Source organism: Crocuta crocuta, unplaced genomic scaffold, assembly GCF_008692635.1.
Source record: "Crocuta crocuta isolate KB4526 unplaced genomic scaffold, BGI_CrCroc_1.0 scaffold299, whole genome shotgun sequence".
In the NCBI taxonomy this organism is placed as follows: domain Eukaryota; kingdom Metazoa; phylum Chordata; class Mammalia; order Carnivora; family Hyaenidae; genus Crocuta; species Crocuta crocuta.
In genome coordinates this window covers 12,636,629-12,648,783 of record NW_027532747.1, presented here as the reverse complement: position 1 = coordinate 12,648,783, position 12,155 = coordinate 12,636,629, and the positions used below count along the sequence as shown (strand labels likewise).

Genomic DNA, 12,155 nt, shown 5'->3' with positions numbered 1-12,155 from the left:
ACCACACTTTTATTTACTAGGTAATTGATCTAATGGGCGTTTCTTGATTAGTAATGACCTTGCCTTGTATTAGTTTCTTGAAATAGCCCTTTAAATTAGCATAATGCATAACACGGTAAACATGCCTAATAAAAAGTTAGACAATAATAAAGCTTCTAAAGGCTAGGCAGTACTTCTAATACTACTTAATGGATGCTTTATTTTATCCATGCTTATAGGCAGCTTGGATTCTGAAGGCACGGGCACTCACTGAAATGGTATACGTAGATGAAATTGACGTAGGTCAGGAAGGAATTGCAGAAATAATGCTGGATGAAAATGCTATTGCTCAAGTTCCACGTAAGTATTGGTTTTTCACTTAAGTAAATGAAATGCCATTAGGCGGAAGAATACCACATGTGTATAAAATAAACACAAGACATTATATACATGAAAAAGCATTGTATCAGGTTAATGGTCTCCATCCTGCCATATAGTACAAAGACTTTCCTTCCACAATTCAATTACACGATCTTAAACTTAAGATGTGAGATTGCTGTATAAAACAATTTTTCAATAAAAGCTATATTATCCATTTAAAAATATTTTATATTTAAAATGCATTCTAACTGAACTGCTGATCTGTCAGAAAATTATTTATCCAAGAGTCGAAACACAGGAAGCATCCAAATGACAGAAGTGTTTTAAAAGGATTTTAAAAAAAAGGTCTTTGGACAACATCACTTCACTGTAATAATTGAAGGTGATTTGCTCTAATGCAGGATATGAGGTGATGGGGTGGTGCGCTGGCCTGTGATGCCTGTGGGGATTGCGACAGCGGCCCCATCCCCAGCTTGTAGATGTGTTGGAGCAAATGGTATTTAGTGATTACCGCAATGTATGGTGGTCTTGCTGCTATTTATTAGTTACAACTGTTATCAGTCATTTATATGTTTTGAAAAATAATAAATTAAAGATATTTTATGTTTATTTTTGAGAGAGACAGAGTGCAAGTGGGGGAGGGGCAAAGAGAAAGGGAGACACAGAATCCAAAGCAGGCTCCAGGCTCTGAGCTGTCAGCACAGGGCCCGTTGCGGGGTTGAACTCACGAACCACGAGATCATGACCTCAGCTGAAGCTGGATGCTTAACCGACTGAGCCACCCAGGTGCCTGAAGATAATAACTGTTTAAAGCTTCAAATGGAAATTGAGGGGAAAAAAAGTACATATGGTTCATGCTGAAGTGTCTTTTTTCCCCCATCATTTTGTTCTTTTGGAGTTAAAATGCCTAAATTCTCGAGGTGCCTGGGTGGCTCAGTCGGTTAAGTGTCGAACTTCGGCTCAGAGCAAGATCTCACGGTTCATGGGTTCGAACCCTGCATCGGGCTCTGTGCTAGCAGCTCAGAGACTGGAGCCTGTTTCAGATTCTGTGTCTCCCTCTCTCTCTGCCCCTCCCCTGCTCACGCTCTGTCTCTGTCTCAAAAATACACTTGATCTTAGCCAAAAGGCCAAGAAGTGATCTGTCTCAAAAATAAATAAACTATAAAAAAAAGGTCTAAATTCTGTATATTGTGGGTAAATGATCTTTGTTGGGAACAGTTTGTATCAGAAATAAATATGAGCATAGAACCGTATTTTGGTGCTCTGGGGCCTGCTAGCCTTGAGTTTGAAACCCAGCTTTGTTAATAGGCTGACCTGTTTACTGAACCCTCTAAGCTTTTGCTAAATGGGTGAATACGACTTACAGACTTAGTGGGAAGATTAAATGTGAGAACATAAAGTAACATGATATTCAATAAATATCAGTCTCAGACACATTTCCCTAATATGTTTCCTGTTATTAATGTCTTTTTCACCAGGCCAGCACATTTCTGAAAATTACAATAGCTGGTAGTTTTTATAGATTAATAGTAATATATAAATTGAATTTGCCATCTCATCTCGTAGGCCCTGGCACTTCTTTGAAACTGCCTGGAACTAATCAGACGGGAGGGCCTAGTCCAGCCATCAGGTATGCACTTCTGTTTCATACCTTCTGCCATTAAATACTGACCAGATTGTATGAGAATCTTCCCTTATTGATCTTCTTGGTATTTTCACAACGTGCACTCTTCACAGGCCAATCACTCAAGCTGGAAGGCCCATTACAGGTTTCCTCAGACCGAGCACGCAGAGTGGAAGGCCTGGCACTATGGAACAGGCCATCAAAACACCCAGAACCACCTACACAGCTCGCCCGGTCAGCAGCTCCTCTGGGAGATTTGTCAGGCTGGGAACGGTAAATTCTGTCAGCTTCCCCCTAGTTCTGTATGACCAGAGTAGGTTTATGTTACCTTATATCTTTTTTGCTGTTGTTATAGTGGAAACGCACATGGCAGATTTTTGGAAAGTGGTGCTTTTTACTTATTATGCTCATTACACTCAATTTATATTTGAAGAGGAGGTTTCAGATTTCTTGTTCTGTCATTTTTTCCCCCAGGCTTCCATGCTTACAAGTCCTGATGGACCTTTTATAAATTTATCTAGACTGAATTTAACGAAATATGCCCAGAAACCTAAATTGGCGAAGGTATGTACTTAAAATAATTTTATGTTATGAAGTAGTGATGTTAGATGTATTATCCTGATAACATTGTAGGATTTTTTTTTTTTTTTTGTGAAGGAAAAGCCATGTCTTGCTTGAAATGGAAATGTTTGATTACTGTGTAAAATTTCTCTTAGTCTTTTGAGTTAAGGAAAGTCAATCAGAAATAAAGTATGCAATACCACTGTATAGGACATTGTAGTCACTTGTAACAAATTATAATAACTGATAACAAACAAAGCAGACAGGCAGCATCATCTTTGTGGAATGAAACTTAGAAGGTCATCTGTGTGTGTGTGTGTGTGTGTGTGTGTGTGTTTTCCCTCTTGGACTATTCCCAGAAAAATAATTTTCTATCCTTGTAGAATTTTATGACTGTCAAAAGGAAGATGAAAAAATATGTACTTTTAATTAGTCCTTAGGCAAGTATCTCCATAAGCCACTATCTGGCCTGAGTGATCCTTATTGAGAATTAATTACCTTAGTAACTCTACTCAAAGATTAGACGCTCCTTTAAATTAAGGAGAAAGGGGGAATGAAAGTAAGTGTGTGTATGTGAGAGTGAGAAAAAGAGAAAGAGACTTGACAGGGAAAGGTGGGGCCTGTGACCTTTCCAGTGTAAAAATAATCTTGAAATTGAGCTTGGAATAATTCAGAGACATGAGCACTTAGCTATTGCTGAAACTGATCTAAACCTAGCCCAAGTTTTCAGCTGTAATGTCTGTGAATTCTGTGCTTGAGTGCTGAGCTCATTCTGAGTCTGAGTCCTAATGGCATTTAACATGCTTACTAAATGTCAAACACTAGGGAATATAAGAACAGACACTAGCCATACAGACTTGAAATTAAAATCTGAAAGAGAAATGTCAGTTGATTGGGAATTAGCCTATAATAATGCCCATGACTTTTTTCTTAATTTCTTACTTGACAGCAATCAGGCCAACTTCATTTAGCAAAATTGTAAAGGTATATGTATTTCCCTTACCTTCAGAAGAGTGAAATATTAACAGCAGCTCATGTGGAGTATCTGGTTCCCTTGCCATTTTTGCATTTACTTGAGGTGGCTGTCTGGTCCCATTGCTGTTTTCTCTTCAGGGAGTGCAGCCCATGGAGGCATCTCCATCAAACTATCATGCTTCCAGGACAGACCTGGTCTGTGTTACTAGATTTAAACTGAACCAGATTTTGTGCCTCTTTTTTTTTTTTTTTTTGCATGTTATAGAAATAATGCCAGGTTTTTCTGTCTTTGGTTTCCAGTTCACCTTTACTCATCAGGACTCATTTCTAGTATTGATTGCTTGAGTTCTCTACAGTAACTCCTTTCACAGCAATGGGAGCACCGGCTCTACTCTTAACTTTTCTCCTTTATCACCAAGTGAATGGAGGGCCAAGTATAGTTTTTAAAAGAAGGGCCTTATCCCGGTTTCTCTTTTCTTTCTTTGGTTGCCTCTTAAGACTTCTCTGTTGATAACCTTGATATGCTAGCCTCTTTGCAAGGGTACAGTAATGGTTTTATGGACAAACATGATACCACCAAGAGGTACTTCGGTAAATGCTCATTTATCCAGATGAGTTGGGGCACGTTTTAACATAATGGTTCTCAGACCTACCTGCACATTAAGAGTCATGTACACCTCCCACGTTACACTTAAGATCTACTTTGTTTCAGAAGGAACTTCCAGATTTTCATGTCTAAAGTGTCATTATCAAAATCATAATGAATGTATAATATGTGTAGAGTGTATAAAAAAATGGGCTGAATCTGTTTTAGGATAATCTCAGAGTTGGCCTTTTCCTCTCTCTCTTTGTAGTAAAATAATGTGTATAATATGAAAAACTTGCTCAGTTATTTGAGTTTTCCAGTTTGTGTTTTGTAAAAACAGGAATCAGGTATAAATTGGCGTATTTTAAAATGGTGATTACAGCAAATAATGGGTAGACCCTTTACTGATGAAGGCACTTTTAGTCTACCTTGTTATTTTGTTTCAATCCAGCTGCTGTCAGAATGGTCTGAGTTTGGATATAACAATAGAGTGCTTTTGGTAAAATAAAATCTAATGTATTTTTGGCCTTTTTTTTTCTTCTTTATAGGCTTTGTTTGAGTATATCTTTCATCATGAAAATGATGTTAAAACTGTAAGTTTTGAATTCATGCTATTTTCTTTTATGTAATTTTTCTGACTTTGGGGATTTCAATTCTGAAATGTTCTATTTCTGACCTTATAAACAGATGGAATTAAAAATTAGAGCTTTACTAATACTTTCAAATTCACTGTCATTTTCAATAGGGAAAGTTGTATAAATACAGAAGTGGTAAGAACTGTGCCTGTTCCATAGAGTAAGTAGATTTCCATTACAGAGCAAGATACAGATAGTTGAGAATATTGCATAATGTGCTTGTGCTACAGTTTATTTTTATTTTCTAAAAAAAATTTTTTTATGTTTATTTAATTTTAAGGGAGAGAGACAGAGCGTGAACAGGGTAAGAGCAGAGAGAGAGGGAAACACAGAATCAGAAGCAGGCTCCAGGCTCTGAGCTGTCAGCACAGAGCCCCATGCAGGGCTCGAACTCATGGATGAACTCTTGTAGGGTGAACTACGAGATCATTACCTGAGCTGAAGTCAGATGCTTAACCAACCGAGCCACCCAGGCACCCCATATAGTTTATTTTTTTATACTAATAGTTAGCATTGTTGATCCATTTTTTTTCTATAGTCCATATAGTGAATTATAGGTTAATTAATACATGTATTCCTGGTTTTTTTTGTAGTGCACCCCTTACCCCTCCTTTAACATTTTATGATAGAGAGGCGCCTGGGTGTCTGAGTCGGTTAAGCATCCAACTCTTGATTTCAGCTCAGGTCATGATCTCACAGTCTGAGAGTTCGAGCCCCACATCGGGCTTGCTGCTTCAGCACAGAGCCTGCTTCAGATCCTCCGTCTTCCTCTCTGCCCCTCCCCTGCTTGCTCGTGCTCTCTCAAAAATAAACTTAAAAAGAAATTTAAAAAATACATTTTGTGATAGAAAAATGCAAACACACAAGTACAGCGAATAATATAATAAGCATCACCCATCAGCCAGCTTCAATGATATTTAAACATCTTAGTAGCCTCTTAGAGTTTTAAGGTTATATGCATATGACTTCTTAATGTATTTCACTTTAAAAAAATGTTTTTAACGTTTATTTATTTTTGAGAGATAGAGCATGAGCAGGGAAGGGGCAGAGAAAGAGGGAGACAAAGCATCTGAAGCAGGCACCAGGCTCTGAGCTGTCAGCACAGAGCCCGATGCAGGGTCTGAACTTATGAACCATGAGATCATGGCCTAAGCTGAAGTTGGACGCTTAACTGACTGAGCCCTCTAGGCGCCCCCTCACTTTTTACATGCTAATATGAAAATGACCAGTAACTTCACAAATTTTGTCAAATTGAATGTAGTTAACTCTTCAGTGTCTAATGACAGTACTTTCCCTCGTTTTCTTATTAGTTTAGGGAAAAAGATTTATATGCATATATTAAATACTCAGGGAAATAAAAACGTTTTCCTCAGTTGTGTTTTCTCTGTGTCAACCACAATGCCATGTACTAGGAAAACTAATAAAAATATATATTTTTCCTGACTCTGTAAGCCATTCAATCCAGCTGAGAAAATAAAATTGGCATAATGAGACAGTTAAAGAGGTACTTGCCAAGCTGTGAAATTGTTACCAGGTAGCCAAGGAAGAAAAATCAAAAGGGTGACTTTAGTAAAGATCCACAAAGTCGGATTTTTGGGGAAGGAGGGAAAATAAATGTAAAGAAAGTGTAAAAACATGAGCAAGATATGGGGTGAGAAATGAATAGGCCATATACTAAGAAGTGGGAGCATCAGAGAGACATTTTTAAAGAAAGAAGTGGCAGAACTTGATGATGGATTCGGTGTGGAAGACAGAGGACAGACACATGTCAAACCTGCCTCCTGAAGGTGCTACAAGAAGAATGATTGTTTTACTAACAGAAATGGGATAATTATGGAAGGAAGTCAGTTTCTAAGGAAGCTGGATAACTCACTTGAAGGCATTTATAGTTCAAACTATGACAGGCTATCCAAGTGCAGGTAATTGCATGTATTGGAAGATGTGGTACTAAATGTAGGTGAGAGCCTAGGCCCAATACACAGAATGTAGAAGTCGTCTGTAATGAAGTGCTAGTGGACATGGCCACATAGGGAAGAGAGGAAGCTAAGGTTAGAGTAAAAATCATGCACATTTCTGTAAATAAGTCAGTCTGTGCTTTTTTCACTTTATATAAAACTGGTCAGAGTCACATGATGACATGTAAAATCATAGAGTTATACTGTCATTATAAAGAAACATCCAGATACCATCCCATTTCATAAATGAGTCAATCTCTCCATAACATAAAGCTGTATCTTGACTTTCTGCAGATTTATTTATTGAAGAGACCTTTATTTCATCCAAAAATTTCTGAGCTACCATGGTGTGCCAGGCCCTGTCCCCGCCCGGAGATTACACAGTGAGACAAGCAGACAAAAATCTCTGCTCTTTTGGAGGTTATATTCTGGTTGTGCAAGAAGAGAGATACTTAGCAAATTTGGAAACACATAACATGTCCTGGGATAATAAGTACTACAGAAGTGAAAGAACAGGAAAGCAGGAAAGCAAATGCAATGACATGGGAGACGATGCCACTTTGGATGGGGTGGGAGGTGGTTGGTGAAATCCACTCTGAAAAGGCACTTAATCGGAGACCTGATGGCAGCAGGCGGACTATGCAGTTCTGTGTAGGAAGAATATGTAAATCAGAGAGAATACCTGCAAAAACCCAGGTGGGAGCATGCTTGGGTTGTTCAGGGAGCAGGAAGGAGGCGAGGGTGCCTGGAGTGAGGTCTGTGAGGGGAGGAGTTGTAGATAATGGGTTCAGAAAGTAGACAGATCGTATGCTGTTTGGAGATCATAGGGATGACGTCTTTATCAATACATTCCTCTCAAGGGTGTTCTACATCTTGGCACTGATAGAATAGTGCTGAGGAAGAGGAGCCACAGTGAAATAAAATAGGATTTATTCTCTGCACTAACTGAACTTATATTCTAAAGATTCTAAGGATCTTAAAGACTATAAAAATTCTAACAGACTTTAACCTTTACGTGTGATGTATTATAGAATGCTTTCACAGTTCTTCATATTCATTGATTAAAAGCATTTGATCTTAAACAGAGCAGCGACTTTCAAATTTTTTATTTAAACAGGACAAAGCTTTTTCTTCAAACAAAATCTTATCCAGCCCCTACTATAGAAACAGACAAAAAGGAGGGCTGGAGAAGTTCAAGCAGAAGTAGGAGACCAAGAACCCATGCACTGGGCCATCTCCTTACTCCTCCACTCCTGAGCTCCTGCCCCTCAAATCCCAGGGCTCTTAAGTGTTCCTAAATCCAGCTGTTTCTAAATCACCTGGTGAATTTTATTTTTTAAATTTTTATTGAAAAAATTTTTTTAAACATTTATTTATTTTTGAGAAAGAAAGAGAGCGTGTGAACAGGGAAGGGGCAGAGAGAGAGAGAGACGGAGACAGAATCTGAGGCAGGCTCCAGGTTCTGAGCTGTCAGCACAGATCCCGACGCAGAGCTCAAACTCACGTACTGGGAGATCATGACCTGAGCAGAAGTTGGAAGGTTAACCAACCGAAGCCACCCAGGTGCCACTCACCTGGTGAATTAGTGTCATGGATTTCTGGATCCGTGCTAGACTTCCTGAATCAGAATCCCCACAAGTATGTCTGGTAAATCTGTTTGTAAAAGCTCCACAGACGATGCTAATTTTTAGCCAGGATTGGGAACTACTGCTGAAGAATATAGCTTGTAAAGTGACGATTGATAGAAGGCTGGGGGGCACCTGGGTGGCTCAGTCAGTTAAGCGTCCAACTTTGGCTCAGGTCATGATCTTGCAGTTTGTGAGTTCGAGCCCTGTGTTGGGCTCTGTGCTGACAGTTCAGAGCCTGGAGCCTGCTTCGGATTCTGTGTCTCCATCTCTTTCTCTGCCTCTTTCTCTGTCTCTGTCTCTCTCTCTGTCTCTCTGTCTCTCTCTCTCTCATAAATAAACATTAAAAAAATTAAAAATAGAAGCCTAGAATGTTAGGCCTCCTAATGTAGTAAAATAGAGCTGGGAGCATGAATAGGACTTGAGGACCAGAGCTCTATATAACAAACAAATAGGAGGGAGTGTGTCTCCTAGCTCAATGATAGAAGTCCACAAATTAAAAGAAAAGTCACAGCAAAAATGACTCAAATAGATCCCAGTAGCAGGGAAGTGATACAAAATACTGTTGAGAGCTGGAGTTCCCCCTTACAAATTTTATATTTTTATTCCTAGGAATAGTGAAAGACTAAATACTCTAGAAACAAGCAACATTGAGCACAATTTTTTACTTTTTGAAACAGATCCTTATGCTTCATTAAACAAGACTGTTGAGAAAATTTGCTTAAAGACTTCCTTTTAGACATTTGATTAGTGAAGAATGAAAAAAATTTAAACTAGCAAATAGAGACTTACTGATTCATATATATCTCAGTATATGTTCGTATACTGACTCAAATATTTATCTCTGCACAGTGAACAGAAACAAAACCAACTAATGTAAAAGGACAACAGAAGGGTGAAATAGGTACATGAGCATGATTTTAAAATGTTAGTGTTTGTTAAGTAGAAAAAAACTTATCTAAATTTGTCAGGAAATTTTTTTACGGAAATGGAAATGGTCCAGTGACAGAAAATTTACATTAGAGAAAATGCCAGTAAACAAGCACATTAGAGATGCACTTTCTAACACAAAAAAGTAAGTTAAAGAAATTTTGGATTTGCAATTTCACATTCTGAAATTTGAAAGAAAAGAGTGGAGTAAATTGTTATCCTGATACAGATGATATTTTAAATGGCATAATAATTTGGAAAAGAGTATGATAATATAAAACAGAATAACATAGCTTATTCTTATTGTGTCTGTTAATTTTAACTTCTTAAGAAATTTCACAAGTGCTGTATTTGCAAAGATGTTCATTATAGCATTAGTTCATTAGCAGTCACAAGCAGATAAATAAAACAGAGTAAGATAACTTATTCCATGTGTATCTGTAATTTTAACTTCTTAAGAAATTTCACAATAAGTGCTCTATTTGCAAAGATGTTCATTGTAGCATTAGCTGTAGTAACAAAGCAATCTGGATGACAACCTAAGTTATGCTACCCTGCATTCTGGGATTTTATGCAGCCGTTAAAACATCATAATTATAAAAATTAGGCAGAAACAGAAAAGTGTTTATAATGTTGAGCCCACAGAGTTTAACATTTAGTACATATGTTAAATAGTTATTATTCTAAATATGTACTATCACATATACTAGAGGGTATTGCAAAAAAATGGAAATGAAATATTATAGAACTAAGGTGTATTAATTCTACAAATATTTGTTAAATGCCTCCACAGTGTCAACAGTAAATTGAAAAGATTAATTACAATAAATTGAAAAGCTATACCTTGTGGCAATAATGGAAATTATCCAGTTTTACCAAAACTTTATCCATTTTTTTCCCAAAATTTTCAATAATGTTATAGCAACTTTTCATTTAGAAATTTAGTTGTACATTAGGGGCAGTAATAAATTAAAATAGTTGTAATTAATTATATCCTGCTTGTTATTTCCATCTGCTTACCCTCAATACATGTATTTTACAGAACATGAAATTAAGCATTGTTTTCATTTAGTGAAAAGCACAAATTGTTCATTCCTCTCTTTTCCTTTTTATTCATGAATTTATTGATTGGTTTATTACTTGGTTGGGTTGTTCTTGAAACAAGTAATTATTGGGTGCCTGGATATTGGTACTGTGATGGACATGAGGAAGATCGAGTAGGACAGATGCCCTGTATCTGTTTTCTTACCCTTATGGGCTCATCACATCATAATGCTGTTATGGAATAGATTGTTCCGTTGAGATGTCATTTAAAAATTTTTTTAAATGTTTTATTTATTTCTGAGAGAGGGAGACAGACAGTATGAGCAGGGGAGGATCAGAGAGAGAGGGAGACGCAGAATCCGAAACAGGCTCCAGGCTCTGAGCTGGCTGTCAGCACAGAGCCCGATGCGGGGCTCGAACCCACGAACTGTGAGATCATGACCTGAGCCGAAGTTGGATGCTTAACGGACTGAGCCACCCAGGCACCCCTAAGATGTCATTTTAGATTTTCACCACAAATGTTATTTTCTGAAAGGAAGAAGGACTTAGGTAATGAATAGAAAGCATACGTTTTTATGCCTTCTCCCCCCCACCCCAACTCTGTTTTGTGACATTAGCTAGAAAAAAGAAAAGAGAAATTGTTTTTCTAACATGCTTAAGAAAACAGAGGTGCTTCTATACTAGTTGCTTGGCGTCAAATTTCTTTTTAAATAAACCATTTCACACAAACACAGAACATATAATGGACAAATAAGGAGGATAATGTGAAGTGGTACTTAAGAAGGAATGAAATTGATCTTCCCATGGAAAACTATATTTCTGTCTTTCCACTCTTAATGCTTTTTCCATTTGTGGGGGCAGTATTGACAAAGCTTAAGTACTGTGTGGGTGGATGATTCTGTAATTATCTACAGACAAATAAGGAGGACACTGTAGGTAAACATAGAGAATATTATGAAGTAATGGCTAAATGATAAGAAAAAGTAAAGCTGACTTATGGAAACCTCTATTTCTGAGTTCGTAATAACTCCCTTCTCTCCTCGCTTGTGCCTTTTGGAGTGATTTTGGCAGTATTGGCAAAATTAAAGTAGCATGTGGTTGATTCTGGAATCTTTATTTCCATATGCTCCTTAATTTCATCATCCTGAAGTTGTTGCAACTGTAACAATAGCTAAAGGATGACTGGTTTTTAAAAATATTAGTGGTCAGAACACTGTCACTTAGCAATGCACTGGATGGGACGCCCAGGGGGCTCCCTCGGTGAAGTGTCCGACTCTGGATTTCGGCTCAGGTCATGATCTCACGGTTGTGGGATCAAGCCCCGCCTCTGTGCTGACAATGCAGAACCTGCTTGGGAGTCTCTCACTCCCTCTGGCCCTCCCCACTGCACTCTCTCTTAAAATAAATAAACATTAAAAAAAAAAGAAATACACTGAAATGTGTATTCACAAACGTTACATACCCTAGATCTGCCAAGGTCCCCTCTCCTTATGGACTTTTATAAACTTATGGCTTTTATATGACATTCTAGGCCTTTATGAATATCTAGATATTAGATAGATTAAATTATTCAAATATTCTTAAATGTTACTTAGTCATTTATTTTGAAATGAATTTATGAACCTCATAGTTCATAGATTTGAGCCCCGCGTCGGGCTCTGTGCTGACAGCTAGCTCAGAGCCTGGAGCCTGCTTCGGATTCTGTGTCTCCCTCTCTCTCTGACCCTCACCTGCTCACGCTGTGTCTCTCTCTGTCTCTCTTTCTCAGAAAGGAACAATTTTTTAAACACATACACATGTCTTTCACTTCAAGGGATAGTTTAATACACTGTAAAGAAATTTATCACCAGAGGAGTAAAC

The 12,155-nt window shown here is 37.8% G+C and overlaps 1 protein-coding gene across 1 annotated transcript in view; it reads left to right on the top strand.

The window, feature by feature from the left end:
- Positions 1 to 222: 222 nt before the first annotated feature.
- The window catches only part of TTC8 (tetratricopeptide repeat domain 8), a 39,225-nt gene continuing 27,292 nt past the window's right edge, over positions 223 to 12,155 (top strand). Inside the window, exons 1-5 of the mRNA XM_077780879.1 lie at positions 223 to 339; positions 1,927 to 1,990; positions 2,098 to 2,257; positions 2,459 to 2,548; positions 4,655 to 4,699. Of these exons, the coding sequence (XP_077637005.1) occupies positions 255 to 339; positions 1,927 to 1,990; positions 2,098 to 2,257; positions 2,459 to 2,548; positions 4,655 to 4,699 (444 nt within the window). The 5' untranslated portion in view covers positions 223 to 254. The remainder of the gene's footprint in view (positions 340 to 1,926; positions 1,991 to 2,097; positions 2,258 to 2,458; positions 2,549 to 4,654; positions 4,700 to 12,155) is intronic.